The sequence below is a fragment of the Podarcis tiliguerta genome, assembly GCF_965153285.1.
Source record: "Podarcis tiliguerta genome assembly, chromosome: 3".
Lineage (NCBI taxonomy): Eukaryota > Metazoa > Chordata > Lepidosauria > Squamata > Lacertidae > Podarcis > Podarcis tiliguerta.
Genome location: NC_139536.1, coordinates 78,291,407 through 78,309,633, shown reverse-complemented (window position 1 = coordinate 78,309,633; position 18,227 = coordinate 78,291,407). Strand labels below are relative to the sequence as shown.

Genomic DNA, 18,227 nt, shown 5'->3' with positions numbered 1-18,227 from the left:
AAAATAATATATAGAAATTGATTATCTTAGGGAAATTGCTTGCAAAAACATGTACATTAGGCAAATCACATGCAACAATGTGTATATTAGGTGGAATGAACACAAAAATGCATATAATCTTTTTATGAAGGCTTTTATCAAAGATTTACAAACTGAGGTGGAAATGGTGTGAACTAAACCTAAGATTAGGGAAATGAGAACCCAAGATAAGCCAATGTTGTCCAATTCATCCATCCTGATTAAGGGATGCCTAAGACAGATAGATTTAAATAGAAGACAGTTACTCAGGACTATCCATTGCTTTTTATAATGCAACCCTAACCACACTGTCCTTTTAGCCATAAAAATACAGTACAGTTAATAATTTAGCAGTCAGGGAAATTTTGTTTAGCCTCTAAATAGCCTCTGAATAATTGAGAAGGCATTCTGACACCAGATAGTTTTTTCAGTGCAGTGACATCCACCTTGTGTAAAATGGTGAAGAGAGATTGAAATGAATGAACCATCCCCTGAAGACTCTCACATTACAGCTTATGAATACGCTCTCCAAATCAGAAGCCAATGAAAAAGAAGACGGCTGCTCATATTCACCAGTGAGAGAAGCCACTTCCCATTCGTTCACTTCTTACACACAATCTGCTGAATATCTATGGCTGATAGAAATCAAAGGATGAATTATTTGGTAATGACTCTGTGCATTTCTGCATATATATATATATTTATTGAAGTTTTTTTAAAAACTGAAGCACATTGAAATTCTAAAATGAATCAAAGGAGATGAGGGAGAAGGGAAAGGGAGAGTAGGGTTGCAAAATCACTTAAGGCTAGGTATGCAGAAGGTGGGGCTTGGTAGCTAAGGAATGGTGCCTGCCAAAACTAGCTTGGTGCCTGGTGGGATAGGAATTGAGCCTTGTTTCTGTTGTGGGCATAGGATTGCTCCTGGGGGTAAGGTAGAAGGTTGGGCTGTGCCTGGTGCTGCAGGTTGAAGCCTGATGGATTGTGGGATGAGCAAATTGCAAAACCTTACAGGAAATGGTAAGCCGGTGTGATTCTGACCCACAGATAATAGCCCTTCCCTTGTACACCCTGAAATCTAAAACCCTGAAACTTTAAATCAAACCTAGAGACCTGGCAACCCCTAGATGGTAGAAAGGAAGGACAGAAGAGGCATGGCACAGAGGAGCTGTTCTTTATTTATTGCCGTTTATTCATTGCTTCCCATGAACTGCCATTTATTCATTGCTTCCCATAAAATATCTAAAAGTGACTGCACAATGAAAACATCAGTAATAAAAGAAATTAAAATTTCATATATTTACATAAATGAAAACAGTTTAAAAACAATTATGGACACTCATATGTAAGAACAGTTACAAATCCAACAGAGACCAGGACTGAGATCAAGATTTTCAGTTGTGGGAAAAGGAAGGCGTTCAATAGGTGCCAGAATGACAGTAGAGATGGTTCTGGTCTGAGGGAATAAGTTCCAAAGGGTAGGTTACACCATGCTGAAAACCCAGTTCTTACACTGCACAGAATGGGCCTCTTGAGAAGATGGTATACAGGAGGGCCTTTCCTGCAGAGCTTTGTGATTTGCAGGATATATATGGAGTGAGACCATTGTTTAAATTAAGAGATGAGAGACAAAAGGGCATAGTCATGGATACAAAGGAGGGCTATGGGTGACAGCGGGTGAATGGACAGGTATTGGTGGAACAGGAGAAATGGTGGTGTATGGTGTGGGGGTTGGGAACTGTGGTCTAGGGAGAGGTAAGAGTAGTTAGGAGAAACAGAGAAGAAGATGGATCAGAAATGGCCGGTAGAATTCCTGCCCTTCCGGACACATTCTCCGCTCAAGCTAGGACATATACCAGCTTGGAGCAGAAATGTTCCCTCAGACGAGATCTCTGTGGGAGGCCACAAGATGAACGCTGTTACATTTTTAATGCTCTGTTAACTGTATTGGGTCAAAGGTTCAGAAAGGTGACAGCGAGGGCTACATTGCACTTAAAATTAATCATCTGCTTTCCAGTCATGCAGGTGGAAAACTCCTAAGCCTTTCCAGGATGCCAGCCTCTAGAAAATGTGGTGCTATTTGCCTCATGTATAAAAACTTTTAAAACCAATAAAAGTTACAAGCGGCCATACTGCCATTTCCACAGGAGATGTACCCAGTGAGCAACAGAACCCAATTTTGCCTTAATATTGGTGAGCCAAGGGCTATAAAAATCTTCAGTTTATATGCAATAGGTTCTCTCACACTGATGAGCATTGCTTTTCACTCAGATAGACACTTTAAAGTGACAGGGTGACTAAGCACTCAGCTAGATTGATAATTTCCACAATCAATCAGTAGCTCAGCTCTGTAAATGTTTAGCTAAGAAATGTCATTCATTTGTTTCAGTGGAGCTACCTTTTTATGGGAATTAGCTCCCCTTTACAGAGTTATGTAGAAGACAGGCCCTATAATTGGTTCCGTCCGATAAAAACTATTCAAGACACTCTCTTTTAAAGTTTAAATAACAAATAACTTTTACTTTGTGTACTTGCACTTGCAGATTAAATATACCACAGCTGGGTGTTACTTATATTACTAATACATATTACATAGATTTGTATCAAAGATAAATACGGTTGCAGGCTGTTACAGACTAACTCTGAGGCAGACAGCAGCACAACAGAGCATACCTGCTGCTCTAACAGTTAAGACTGTCATAGCTGTACCAACTGCCATAACTGCTTCAGGCGTATAGGAGCCAACTCCTAGGGGCCAAGGGGTCTTTCCCCCCCCCCAATAAAATATTTGAGGGGGGCTTCCCCCCAGTTGATGGGCAATGCCATTCAAACGGTGTGTGTGCACTGTCATGTGATCAGTCAGGGTGATCACATTTCCAAGCCGGGTTGCACTGCTAACAAGGTGTCTCAAGGGGGCTCAGAGACTCCTTCAGCTTCTGGGTGGCTCTGTGGGAACGGCCATTCCCAAAAAAAATTGCCACAGCCACCCCGCACCCCCATCCCAAGAAATGAAGCCAAACTTCCTGAGGGAAATGCTCAAAGCTCAAGAATGGAGAGGATGTTGAAGTAGCAGAGGGGGGGGGTGTATTTTGTTTTATGACAGATCAGAACGGTTTCCTAAAGCTACAGATGCAAGTCAAATACTGTGGTTGGTAAACACCCCTAGTACCTATGCTTAGGATTGCACCCTTTGTTAATTTCTGCCACATCTGTGGAATCCAACTCTGGATCTTGTGTGATTTTTCCCCCCTGAGAGAAATATGAGGAAAAGTAGCTCTAAGACTAGCTACAAGATTTATTTAAAGCATATGGCTTACAGGTGCCTGACTGTCAGTCTTCATGCTTTCTTACAGAATAGGTACAAAATCAAACACAAGTCCCTACTTTTATCATTTTTCAAGCTAATCAACTTAGACATCAAAGTGGATTTTTTACTCCTCTCTAAACTACCCCCCCCCCATGGTACTACCAGAGGCGTACCTGGGGTCCCTTGCATCCTTGGCAAGGAGCTGTATCAATGCCCCCCCCCCCACAAAAAAATCACTTTACCACAATAGCCACATTATAAATTACTACATTTTATGCTACCTAAGTACTTGAAGTGTCCGGAGTGAGAGCGAGGTGAGGAGGAAGGGCGAAAAAGATGACACACCTTTGTGCCGTGGTGTGAGAAGAATGGGAGGCTTGCCCTGTGTCTGATCTTTCCACGACAACGGTGGCACATCACCAACATATATGTCATACACCCCATAGTTTGGTAGGTTATTTTTGCAGAGGGTGGTGGGCCTGACCTATATACTCAGCAGGGACAGTTTCACAAACCCCTTTGTATGCTTCTGGGTACTACTTCTGTACCCTAGAGCTTCCTAGTTCCTACAATCAGTATAGTTTTATAAATTCATTCTTATGATTCCCACTTCTGTCATATAGCTAAGACGCCAACCACTTTGCACTACAAGCTAGTCAATAGGCTTGGGGAGGGGCTTGGCTAGAGCCAAGATCTAAATGCCTGAAACTCAATTAAAATCATTTGATCCAAGCCCACTCAACGCACACTCACATGCTTATATTTATAGGACAGCAGTGAGGTGACGTTGCAGTGCATTGCCAAGTTTGCCTGACAATTGACCTTGTGAATGCTCCACCATATATCATGATTGCTGCTTCGCTGGTGACCAGTCTGAAATATTCCAAACAGAAAATATTGCACTAAGACCTTGACAGATTAAAGCCTTCACAGTATCTGTCAACACACATCTGCATCCCAAAATGGCAAATCAGTGGCAGCTTTGCCATTTCACCCTGGTGTGCTTGTGTAAGGCTATCAAATGAGAACTCTCAGCTCAGCATTAGTACAAAGCTTTGGCACATAGGTGCAGAGAGAGAAAAGGAACATTTTTTTTTTTTGCACTGATATTTCTGCAAGCTCTCTGCACCTATGTGCCAAAGCTTTGTACTAATGCTGAGCTGAGAGTTCTCATATGATAGCCTTTGGTTTAAATTTCTCCACCTCCAAATTTCACAACACCCCCCCCCCCAAAACTGACCCAAATGGTGCTGATTTTACACCCAGCAAAATGGGGACTACTTTTGGCTAGCCCTGATTTTTTACAGCAGTGAGATAAATATGATCACCTGCAAGTGTTTGCAGACCAAGCCACAGTGCAACAGTGCCGTGATATCTGGATAGGAAAATCCTCACAGGTGAAGGGTGTTTCTCCTGCAGTGAGTTCAAGCATCACATTGCATTAACTTTTCCTCAGCATACCCAAACATGCATTTTCCTCCTCATGTTTTTGGGCCTTTCACCTTCATTTCTTTTCCTCCCCTCCTTGTGAAAAGTAATTCCCACTTACTACATCTGTGTTTTCACCCCATTGTGCCTGTCTGAACTAGAGCTCTAAAAAGAAAGAAAAAATTCTTAGTGTTCCTAACTAAAAGGAAATTTCCTCCAAATGTTTTACCATGGTAGGGAATTTCTTTAAAAACATTAAACTGGCTGCTTTTTAATGATGTGTTTAAAATTAAACATTCCCAGATGGGATGTATATTATGGACAAACCATGTCCTTCAGTTCAAGTACCCTGTTTACTTTAAAATCTGAAACTAACTACAAATGCAAACCAGTTTTTATTTTCAAGCACCTGGAAAAAATTACCAAATTCTTAGGTGTGCATTGTAATGAGAACAAATACAGAAGAGTGTGAATTCTTGGGTTTCAATATCTATTTTTAAATTGTTTCCCGAGTAAGCTTTCTATTTAGATTTAATGAGATTCTAACTGCATTTTAAAAAAGAAAAGAAAAATCCCAGACGATTATTAAAGACATATTCCTGTAGGTTTTGCACACATAGTTTAAACATTTCTTAAACAGTGTTTCAGATCATCGTTGGCATTCCAGATGAGTTATCTTCCTAAATAAGTTGAATTATTAAACTTTTACTAGAAACACACACTGCGGGGGGATTAACTGTTTTTCAAGAGACACAAATCTCTGCAGTTGCTCAGCTCTGACGGATCTGTTTTTTAAATGGTTTGGCTGCCATCCTGCACACAATTAGGCCTCTAAAATCCAATTGATTTGTGATAGAATTTAAACTGCTTGTGTGTGCTGGATTGTAGTCCAGGTGATTTTAAGGCACATTTTTTTGCCTATTATGTTAAAGCCACCTAAAATCAAAGTCTATTAAAACATCACCATATACAGTGGTACCTCTGGATACAAACAGGATCCATTCCGGAGCCCCGTTCGCATCCAGAAGCGAATGCAACCCGTGTCAGCGTGTGCTCAGGTCGCGATTTGCCACTTCTGTGCAGGTGCATGACGTCATTTTGACTGTGCATGCGCAAGCAGCAAAACCCGGAAATAACACGTTCTGTTACTTCCAGGTCGCCACGGAGCGCAACTCGAAAGCACTCAATCTGAAGCAACTTCAACCCAAGGTATGACTGTACAAGATAATACCAGAAGAGAGAGATTATTGTGATAAACAGGTCATGGGACCTAAGAAAGCTGCTCTGTGCAATCTCCCATAATAGTATTGGGGATTCAGCAGGTGGTTATTTAAAGGTGCATTTATCTGCCCCACTCTTTTTTGATAGGTTCTCTAATATTTCCCTGTACTGACAAATGGTGAAAGCATCCAACACATCCTCTTAACTGGTTGTCATGGATTTGGTTAAGGACCAGCACCAGAGGTTGGCAAAGTTAGGCACCTTCCTAGGCCCATGCCCCAATTGGCCATTCCCTAGAGCCTCCTGGCCTCCTCCTTCTCTTTGCTTCTGCCGCTGCCTGTTCACGTGCCCTCACCAAGTGAATGAGCATTGGGAGGAACAAAACAAGGAGCAGTAACCACAACACATCTTGCCAGCACACCTTTACGAGATGGTATAACTAGGCCCAAAGGAAGAAACCACTGAATGGGCTGTAACAACTGTACACAGAAGAGGCGGGTACTTAGTGAGATGGGTCCACTGAGAGAATCTCACCCAAAGACCCTCAAATCTGGAACAAGCATTGATTTGGTTGACCAGCTAGAGCACTTCAGATATCATCTGTATGGGGGGCAGGGAGTGCTCATTTTACACAATGTTGTCACCACAGTTTGTCATAAGTATCCTTGGGTGGCACTCCTGTTGTTACTGAATCGCAACTCACATCATCCTTGGCCATTGGCTGTGTCATCTTGGGATGTAGCCCAACAACATCTGGAGGCCCACCCACGCTTGCATGGCTTACAGGGTGATTATTTCCCCCACCCGTCTTACTGCAACTTTAGCAAAGGCACAAGCAGAAAGAACTACAGCTTTCTCCTGTCTTGAGGTGTTGGAAAGCAGAAGCTGCTGAACTTTTTGCTGCTCAGGCAGCTTCTAAAAGTTCAAAGCTGCTGTCAAGAAAAGGTGGTAGTCCTAGCAGCTAAAGGGAAGTCTCAGAAATACTGATTTTTGTCTCTCTTTTTTGTTCCAGCTTTCTCTTCTCATTCATAATCAAGGGCCAAACTAGACATGTCATTAAGCATATTTTTGTATTTACTCCAGTGGATTTGACCAACACCACCCCAAGCAAAGTATCAGTTTTGGAAATGTGATTTTCTGCAGGAGGAAAAGATTCAAATCTCTCCCTAGTGCAAGTTACACTGAACACAGGTACAAGCTCTCTCTATACATATACAGTGGTGCCCCGCAAGACAAAATTAATTCGTTCTGCGAGTTTTTTCGTTCTACGAGTTTTTTCGTCTTGCGAAGCACCAATGTGTATTGACGGTTTCCCATAGGAATGCATTGGCGGTTTTAAAAAAAAAAGGCGCAACACGTTTTCATCTTGCGAAGCAAGCCCATAGGGAAATTCGTCTTGCGAAGCAACTCAGAAAATGGAAAACCCTTTCGTCTAGCGAGTTTTTCGTCTTGCGAGGCATTCGTCTTGCGGGGTACCACTGTACACGGTTGTGTGAAAGAGCATACGCTTGTTGATTTGTACAGATCAACTATTTGTATATACAGGTGCACAGATTGTACACTTATTGAATGTAACATGTCAGTGCTCCTGAAGTCTGCTGTAATCCTGACTATCAGCTGATGCAATTTACATCAAAGCCGCATTTTTTAAAACCCTAGATGCAAAAGCTCAAAAAAGACAAATGCCTAAATAAAAACAAGGGAATATACTGCTGGTGTTAGGTACAATACAAAGTGAATGTTTGGTCTCACCAACAAGATCAGAGATCAGGAACTAGGTACCCTGTCAGGGCCCATCTCTGACCATTGGTCATGCTGTCTGGGGCTAAGGAAGTTGGGGTCCAACATCAGCTGGAGTGCCATAGATTCTCCAGTCCCTGATCTACATACAGCCTTGTTAACAGGGAGCATCTTGCATTATGAGACATTTAGTGTATTTAGAGCAAAAGTGATTTTGTCTACTCATAAATGGGGAGATGAGGAAGGAAGATCTCCAGAAAGTACAGACTGCAAATCATTTCAAAATGAGATATGTCCCAATCACAGAGGCCATACTGAAACATCACCTCATAATTGCTCAATATACAAGTCAGAACATGTCAAGATGAAATGCTTGAGGAACATGGTTAGCTATTATTGTGTTTGCTCTTTCCGGGGTGTGATGGAATGCAGAATGAGCCACATGGCAGGAATTGTTGTTCTTTTTTAAAGCTATAAAATGAAGACACAGGCAGATCTGTTAAATGGCATTCTCCCTTCAGGAGTATACACCATGGCTTTGTCCATGGACTTGAACCACAGTTCCCATCTTCCCTGGCCTGCCTTGCTGGGGCTGATGAGAATTGTAGTTCAGCAACATAAACACAGGTTCTCAACACCTGATCTAACTCATGGTGTTTTTTGGAAACTACCGCCCAAATGCTATTGACTAGTAAGCAACTGGACACAAACAAACAAACAAACAAATATCATGAACAGCTCATACCATTACTGCCCATGAACTGTCACACCATTGCACTTCCTGGATTTTTTTCATGCAAATATTTGTGCTTCTTTAGTGGTACAACATTTTGCATGATTGGTGTGGACAGGTGTTTCCTTCTGTACCTCTTCATGGTCATTGCAGCATCCATGCTCTTGTATTACCAGAGCCCTTATTTTTATCTACGCATTTGCAACATGACATCCACACCCCTATTCACTCTGTTTCATTTTATCTGATAATTTGTGTACATAAATGAAAACTGACTGTTCCACTGTCCCAGGACCTGATTGCCTCATTCCATCTCAATTCTCCATTTTTGGGGGTGGTGGTCAAATGGAACAATGTTTATATGGGTGCTGGTTATGATATACCATTATTTCAAATAGAATATATAAGAAACGAAATTGGGAGCTGGTTATTTTCATAGGGCTCCTCTGCTCTAAAACTTGTTGACAGATTGGTTCATCAGCCACTGATCTTCTTGTCCTGGGGTCATGATATTGGATAGCAATATCTGTTTCCACACCCTTGTTATGGATACCAAAGTATGTGGTGATGAGTGAATGAGAGCAAACTCTCTCTATAAACCTTCCTTAAGGCAAACTCGGGGTATTTTCACACACATCTCTGAAAAGGTGTAGCAGAAACACAGGGCAAGCCGGCACAGCCTGATGTGATTAATACTTCTCTGTTGCTGTTATTTATAGACTCCTCCCCAAATGGACTCATATTTTTGGGACATGTTCACACCAATCAATTCTGTGCCCTAGGAAAAGGAACAAGCTAAATGTCCTGCTGATCACAGCTCTCAGTGAATCTTTCTGCTGCTGGGAAGTTTATGCCTGCCAATATTGGGGGGGCGGGTGCTTTTAAGCACACCTATTTTTCGGCAAGTCTGAGTGTTTACTTCTGAGCAGAGCCACCGCTGGGGAGGCCTCAAGCCTACTGCTCAAAATAGAGCCGTTCCCATTCAGCAGGTCCCAGGCAGCCCTTTCCTGGAGTAGGAGAGATAATGACTGGTGACCTGAGTGAGTTCACATTGGCCAATCGACAGGCATTTGACAAATAACAGGAGCCTTAAGCACTGTTTAGGCTCCAGAGAACAAATGTATTAGGCTCCAGAGAACAAATGAGGAGAAAGAGGAAGACAATCACTAAGGTTGTGTGTAAAAACAATTTCTCCACTTCTCACAGTCTCTTGCATTGCAAGCTGTCTTTAAATAAAACTGCACTCTCTCCCCCACCACCACTATCTAATGCTAGCCAGATAGAACAAAAAAACCCCAAAACAAAACCCCTCTTCAGATTGCATGTTTCTGTTTCATGTCACTTGTCAAGGAAAATGAGATGATAATGCCAAAACTAGTAGTGCTGTTAATAATATTTATTATTTATATGTTTTAAAAAGAAAAGAGATACGCATAGATCAACAGAGAGGAAAGGCATTGCCCACAGGCCCATAATCAAAAGAGGGAAGGTGAGTGTGATGGGAAAGGGGATGGCTTTTTCATCGAACACAGCTTGAGGAAGGGCAGAGCATCTGCCTTGCATTCAGAAACCCCCAGCTCGTCTCCAGGTAGGGCAGGGGGAGACCACTACCAGGAACCCTGGAGGTCTGCTGCCCTTCCGTGTAGACAATACTCCACTAGATACCGCAATGGTCTGACGCAATGGAAATAACATTTGTCATTGTTTTCAGGTGCTTCATTCTTAAGGTTTCATCTTGCATCCTTTTGGCTTTCAGAGAATATGAAACACCTTTCGGGAAGGATTTTACTTTATGGAAATCCTATATGAGAGCACATGCAGTTTTATTAGCTATATTTTCAAAGCTGGGTTGGGCAAAACTTTAGAGCTGCATCTGAAGAATCTGTGACATTTTCTTTTTAGTGCTGCTTGGCTTTATTTCTCAGAAATAAAGACAAAGGCTGTTCTTTAGATAAATCTGGATATACTGCAAGCCCACTTCAATGCCTTTTGTCCATAATCCTGTATTTCCTTTCCTTTTTATAAATGACACTTTATTTAGCTCCCTTTCAATATACTATGTATATTGAATACTATATGTATACTACCATGTTTTTCTTTTCTTTTCGTTGAATCAGATTCCCATAGATGATGGTAGTGGAGGAGACAGCTGGTTATTGGTAGGCACTCTGCTGTCTTGCACTCTCAATCTCAAAAATATGTTTTCTTGATATTATGTGCATTGAGTTTCTAGTGCAATAATCACATACCTATGCATTCACAGGTACCTCCTCTCCAATCTTCTGTTGTAGAGGTCCTACATTATTTTTAGGCTGCATAAACACTAACCTGTTTACAGTACAAAAATGAGGTTTTTTGCCATCCAGAATCATTGGTGCTCATCCTCAACATGCTGCTTTCAATCTAGAATTATTCTAGAGCCTGCTGTCTCCAAGGGTGGGTATAGCTTCATGACACATGGGTTTATCTATACTTCCATTTTTCCTGCCCTTTCCCCCCTGGGGAAACCCATTTTTAGTGCTAAATCAGAACAGAATGGTGATTAATATACACAGAATAATAAATTATACATTCTTTATCAACCTTCTGAGAAAAATACAAAACATTAAACAAAGCCACAGAGACTTACGAACTACCCAACTTTGCAGGTAGCACACTCCCAAGATAGTTTTCTGAGCTTCTTCAGTGATCTAATCTCAAAGTCTTGATACGTATATTGATATTCAGTCTTATAGAGAATACTCTTTCTTGGCTTAAGCTTAAGAGACTACCTGCAAGCCCCAGTAAAAGGGCCCCATCAGGGGCGGACAGCGGCCTCTTGATTACTTGGACTGCCAGGGCGAAACAGGTGCAAAACGCCAGCACCCTGTCGTCTGCAACTTCATTAACATCTATCTTCAACTCCACTAGCATCTCTGGGTATTGTGAATAACACCGAACTTACCTTTTGTTGGTATCTTCATGAACTTATCTAAAAGACTGAGTTAAGCATTTGAAAAATCTATTGAAACCAGACATTATAAGTTCATCTTAGGTTGGGTAGTTCGCAAGTCTCTGTGGCTTTGCTTAAAGTTTTGTATTTTTCTCAGAAGGTTGATAAAGAATGTATAATTTATTATTCTGTGTATATTAATCGTCAACGTGTTGCATGAGTTGCACCACTTCTATCAGCAGCTCATGTTGCATTTTTCTAGCATTAAATCAGAACAGAATGGCAATTGGGTTTTCCGCATATTGCAGTTTGTTCCACTTTAGTCCTAAAGAGCAGGTTTTCTGGATGAAAGTGGCAGGCCAAAGGCAAAACCTGTCAGACCCATGCCTAGAAAGCAATGGAAAGGGGGGGGGGATTGTATGGCCCCATGCTTTCTAGGCATGGGACAAGCGGATAGATCTGCACCTTTTCCTCCCTACATGTGTTCTCTGTCAATGAAGAAGGAAGGGGTAATTGCCATCTTGGCATACACCCACCTGCATTGTCATTGGTTACATCTGCTTTCAAAGGGGCAAACAGTGGAGTCATGCAGAATCAATCTGCAGTGAGCTTGCATTTTTGGAAAGGAATAGTTTCTCAGGAAGTGCTTTTCAAGGGGAAAGAATATACAATAGATCTAGATTTTGTGTGGACTATGTGGAAGTACTCAGGGCTCCAATGAGTTTTGAATAAAATGTTGCATGTACACAGCCTAAGATTTTATTATTATTATTGTTTATAGCCAGTGGCCATTACAGTACAAATCCTGCCAAACAACCAAGACAGTCCAAGGGTAAGTCAAAACATATATATTTTCAGAGCTGCAAATTTTTATAACTTAAAATGTATCATTGGCCAGCAGCCATCTAATTTTGAAACCATCTGACTGACTTTCTGAAATAAACAGAAGAATCTATCCCTGGGTGAATCATATAAAGGACAGTACAGCAGAATATAGTGTGTGATGTCTCTGATTTGATTCAAGCCATGTATATAATCATTTGTTGGCCCGTTAAAGAATTTACTGGTCAGATTTCTAAAATGAAGTTCGAGAATCAGGGCTCAGGAAGAAGGTGATAGGCTGTGCCTTATGCAAGTGTTCCTTTAGTGATTGTACACATGAATGTCTTTGTATGGGCAATTGGAAGCACTGTCCCTGATCTAGTTCTCGAGTTCCCTGCACACAAAACAGGACAACAGTCAAACCAGAAGAAGTCACCTTACCAGCTTAACTATAATACAATGCTGTTTTCAGCTGTTTCGTGTAAGAATTGCTTTTGCTGTAATTCTGACTGATCGATTTCCCCATTCACATCTACTGGACAAGAAGAGAGCAAACCTTACGAAACCAATTTCCAATTATGAGACCCTGCTGGTCTCTGGGGCACACCTGCTGTTTCTTTCAGTTTTCTGGATTCAGCAATTCTCCAAGGGTAAGGGTGGAGTTACTAAAATCCTACTGAATTGATGACTTTCTCTTACACACATGGCAATTCCATACAACACTATGTAATGCCTAGCCTGCTAGAGCAGAAACTTTAGGTTCCATTTAGTTAGTTGTTTTTAAAGTCAGGAAGTTAAATGTGCCATAACAACAACAACCCTTCTTTTTTCTATTGCCAGGCTTTAACGATTCTCATACTGGGCGATACAATTGGTCTGTTAACTGGAAATATGTTGAAGGCCCGTTCTTCTTTCCTGAATGAAACACTGGCTGTGCTGACCTTGGCTGGAAGTTTATTGTTACTCACTGTCGTGAAGAGAAAGCAAGAGCCAGTGACAATTTGTTCATACAATTTAAAATATATTATTGAGCCTTTCAGCCACATTGAGAGTTCTTTAATGATCAGCAGATGTGTTGCCTGTGTTAGTTTTCTTTGGACACAAACAGAATCTGCTCAGTCTGTCCCAGGATCCCTTTGGCCGCTCAGCTACATCTCAAGGCCCACTGCCTAGCTAATTTGGTGTTTGCTCCCTTGTGTGTCATTATAACAGGGCTGGGGAGCTTCAGCTGTGTTTTCCTGTGACCTGGTGTCACCCTGAAGCAAGTTTGGTTCTTCCCCTCCTCTCGCTCCTCCTCGGTGCTTAACGACAGTCAAATCGCCTAATGAGTGGCTTGAGCTACCGCTCCCGAATTATTTTCTTAAAACAAATTGTTCATTGTTTTCATTCCACAAATGATATTGACCCACTTTCATGATCTTCAGAAACTGAAAGGGAGGCGAATATTCATACTGTGGTCAGCAGCCATTTTGAAGCAGCAGTAAAGCAGGAGTTGACCAAGGTGGCCTGCAGACAAGTCCTTTTGCAACAAGTTACCACAATCCATGCATCCCCCTTTGCTGCAGGGCTGGCAACTGAGGGGGGGGGTTACTTGGGCAGCCAGTAATTTTATGAGAAACTTTCAGAAAGTTCTCTGTGTTCCTCATCAGTAATAGACTTGTACTCATAGAGAGCCAGTGTGGTGTAGTGGTTAAGAGCGGTAGTCTCGTAATCTGGGGAATCGGGTCCGCGTCTCTGCTCTTCCACATGCAGCTGCTGGGTGACCTTGGGCTAGTCACACTTCTCTGAAGTCTCTCAGCCCCACTCACCTCACAGAGTGTTTGTTGTGGAGGAGGAAGGGAAAGGAGAATGTTAGCCCCTTTGAGACTCCTGAAGGGGAGTAAAAGGCGGCATATCAAATACAAACTTAAGAGCGGGTTCGCGTCTCCGCTCCTCCACATGCAGCTGCTGGGTGACCTTGGGCCAGTCACAGTCTCTCAGCCCCACTCACCTCACAGAGTGTTTGTTGTGGGGGAGGAAGGGAAAGGAGAATGTTAGCCGCTTTGAGACTCCTTAAAGGGAGTGAAAGGCGGGATATCAAATCCAAATCCAAACTCTTCTCTTCTCTTCTTCTTCTATACCTCCTCACTCTTCCCATTCTACATTTCTACCGTTCTTTGTTGAAATTTGTGTGTGTACAATCATAGATATGAAATACTTTCACTGGCAATGTGAACTAAGAAACTCTGTGATGTCTTTATTATTTGATAGACTCCTAATCTATCCCATCAGCTCAGGGTACATAACACCATAATCATTATTTCAGTTCAGTTAACAAGTGGGGAGGCCTCTAGACACCTTTCCCTATGCCTAAGTGTATTTAGATCCATGAGATCAGGGTTGGCAATGTAATGTCCCCCAAGACATATCCAGGCTGTCATAGCTTTTCCAGCTTCCTCTTTCTTTTCTGAAATGACGAGCAGCCTGCAGGTGAGATCTAGCCCTGCAGGAAATCATTTCTTTCTCAGCACATTAAGGTAGAATCCTTGCCAATCAACACATGTCTCAGATGAGGGTGGGAACTTAGTGCGCAGTGGAAAGCAAAATAACCCTTATTTTGCTAAGAAGGGTTTAGGAGAACGTTAGAACCTCGTGTACTCATAACAAGCAAAAAGCACACTAAAACTAACGGACTCCAAATGTTTTATTAAGCACATATTTGCTTCCAATGGTATGGTTTTCGTCTCCAGAAATTGCCCTTGCAACTTTCCAAGATGTAACATTTCTGCCCATTCTCTTGTAACAGATTGTCAATGCACCAACATGCCCAACATGCTGTAGGCTGCAAATCTTGAACATGCACTGGAGCACTGCAAAGGCTTGCTCTCCCTCTCCTTGTATATGCCTTGCATTGGGTATCCAGTAGAGTCACACTAAGGAGGAAGAATCCCATTACTGCAAACTGCCTCTCCCAGTGCAGCGCAGCTTTACTCATGGGATGCTTTTAGCAGGGGCCACAAGTGACTGCAATGTGGAGGAGACAGCAGGGGATGTTCTTGCATGACAATTATTTTGCTTGGCTAGCACTGGATATAGTTACTCGCATACAAAAAGTAACTTATGAGCTTGGGTATTTGCATGTACACAAAACCTTTGGGATTCTTCTCTCACAAAAATGGGGAAGAGGAGAAAAGGACAATAAAAGTTGACCTGCAAAAACAAACAAGCTGTATTCATGCATCTAGCTGTATAGAGTCGCATCTTGTCTTCCTGCCTTTGCAGGTGTGTCAAACATCGTTAGTGCTCTCTTGTCACCTTAGGATGCATCTATTCATCTGGGCCAGGCTTCCTCAACCTCGGCCCTCCAGATGTTTTGAGACTACAGTTCCCATCATCCCTGACCACTGGTCCTGCTAGCTAGGGACCATAGGAGTTGTAGGTCAAAAACATCTGGAGGGCTGAGGTTGAGGAAGCCTGATCTAGACTTTAGGACCCTCTAGACACTAGGTGCTCTGCCCTGTGTCTGCTACTTGTATCATGATTACAAGTATTTTCTAATTTTAGTGAGACGCTGAGATGGTTGTATGTTATTGTTTTATCCGATTTTGTAAACTGTTCTGATTTTCGAATGAAAAGCAGTCTGCAAATGAAATAAATGCTTGTCACTGTCTCGGGCACTGTGGGAAATGGGCCAGCAGCCTGACTCAGTATAAGGGAAGTATCCTATGTTCCAGAGTGGCAGTCCTGAAATAGAAAATGAGAGGGGAGGTGGTGGGTCATTGGCAGGAAATGAAACTCTCTTGGTGGATACAGAAAGCCATTTACCATAAATGTTATACCACACATTTACACTTTTGTGGGATCCGGGTCTTTCTACCAAGAAAAATCATAATAAATGATCAAAGTGTATTTTCCAGGAAAAGTCTAGTACACTTCAGTTCTATTGAAATCAAGGTGAACTCTAGCTCAATCCTAAACTGAAATGCACTGAATCATATTGATCTCAGTGGGATTTATTTCCACATGAAATGTGCTAAAGATTCAGTAATCTGTTTCTAGCAGATTTGTGTGTCTTTGTTCTATTAAGTGTTTTTATCTATCACTGGGTTGCAGTTATGGGCTTCAGAATGCCCCCCCCCCCCAAGACTGGTGAGACAAAGACCGCATTTGAAAATAATATTTGATCCAATAAAGCACACATATTATTAAAAAAAACACCATAGTCTTCTTGTTAAATATGATCTACAGGCTTTTGAAATGTTCATAGTATATATGTAGTCAAGTATAGGAATTCCAAGCCAAACACACACATTAATTAATAAAGGATTATTAACGTTCAGGTCACTTTCAGATAACCTGTTTACACAGCATTCATCATGATTTATTTGCACAAAATTTGCAAGAAGGTTAGATGATAATGGCAATTTATTGAGAATTCGTTCTGATTTGTTTGCATCGAAGTTAGACAATGTTGCAACAAGCATGTGTTATTCCACAACTTCCAGTGCATTACCCCTTTCTTTATTGCAAAAAGTCTGATTTCGTGGAAAGTGGGTTTGTTGCACAAGCACGCCAAATCAACGTTTATTGTGTAAACTGAGTTTGTCAGCATATTATTGAATTCCACCCACAAACAGTGGAATACCCTCAGGGTTTGTGCCTTGTCATTGGGTTGTTCAGGGGAGAAAAGGGAGCTATAGTGGGCTTTTAGTTAGAGCATATATTGCCTTGCAACTAAAATTGGAGTTTACAAGTCTTTAGGAGTTATTCTTGAAGCAACAATTTTTGGATTTCAGAATATTGTTGAACTCCTCAATTCAGAATTTATTTTTATTTTTTCCACTGAGGGAATCCTGGTAGGGATGGGTGAATCTGTCAGTTATGGTTTTTCTCGGTTTCTCTTTTTTCCAGGTTAGGTTCTCCACATTATCACAGTGATTTGCACTTATTTTTAGAAAGTTCTCAAAAAAGTTCACCAGCAGATTCATTAAGTTCAGAGGCTGAATATGCATCTCTGCAGAACAATTTCCCCTAGAATAATGTATTTCTGTATGCTATTTTCACTAATGCACACTTCACCACAGCATATGCATTTTTGTACGCATTACTTATCTGGTAAACTGTATTGCAAAATTCAGAGAAGTGCCAATTTTGAAGAATGGCAGTGTTTCAGTTCACACATTATTTCACATTAGTTAGTCACCTTTAAATGTGAAATGAATCAAATTTCTCCCACATCCCTACTTGTATATGACACTGTTATTGTTTCATTACTCCCTGTACGTTTGTTATAATTTTACCGTGATATGAAACTTGAGATTCCTTGACATTGCACACATGAAAACCAGAGCAATGCCTGACTTATGTTTCTGAAGGATATAATAACTGCAGACTAATGCAACTCATCAGGTTTCTGATGAACTGCATTCATAATTCATCACTGCTAGCAGATGCTAAAAAGGACATAACTGAGCAGGAGAGAATCATGATGTGAACTAAATAGTTTGGTGTTAATGCATTTCCCCAGTTGAGTTGAGCTGAGCTGTCACATTTAAGGCTGATAAGATCAACATAGTACTGCATAGTTTAATTGAGGATAACCAAAGTATATTACAGGAGCTCAAAGACCAATACTTACTGGTTTTCTTTAAACATTTATCTAGGATTTCAAGGCCGGCGACGACCAAAAAAAAATCAATGCAAGTTAATAATACAGTGGCGTAGCGTGGGTTGTCAGCACTCGGGGCAAGGCAAGTAATTTGCACCCCCTAACCCGTGCATTTGCGCCCCCTAACCCGTGCATTTGCACCCCTAACCCTAACCCTAACCCCCAGATGTTGCGGCCGGTGCGGCCGGCCCCCCCTGCACCCCCCACGCTACGCCACTGTAATAATAATAATAATAATAATAATAATAATAATAATAATAATAATAAATAATAATAATAATAATAATAAATGCAAAAGCAGCAGCAGGTACATTAATGTAGAGATGGTGGAATCCCATGGTGGTGGTATAAATATAAAAGTAGGTCTATCCAACACCTTGAT

General features: G+C 41.5%; 1 protein-coding gene across 2 annotated transcripts; it reads left to right on the top strand.

Moving 5' to 3' along the window:
* Positions 1 to 876: 876 nt before the first annotated feature.
* On the top strand, positions 877 to 14,044 carry LOC310674521 (uncharacterized protein). Of its 2 annotated transcripts, XR_014509630.1 has the most exons (6): positions 877 to 1,035; positions 5,906 to 5,959; positions 6,984 to 7,162; positions 10,562 to 10,603; positions 12,158 to 12,208; positions 13,039 to 13,237. XR_014509630.1 is itself a non-coding variant. In XM_083433795.1 (5 exons), exons 1-5 carry the CDS (start codon positions 1,033 to 1,035, stop codon positions 13,369 to 13,371), a joined length of 483 nt encoding a protein of 160 aa, XP_083289921.1. In that variant the 5' UTR covers positions 877 to 1,032; the 3' UTR covers positions 13,372 to 14,044. The 2 variants fall into 2 exon arrangements, 1 of the variants encoding a protein (XP_083289921.1); XM_083433795.1 differs by lacking the exon at positions 6,984 to 7,162 and having other exon boundaries at positions 13,039 to 14,044.
* Positions 14,045 to 18,227: the final 4,183 nt, after the last annotated feature.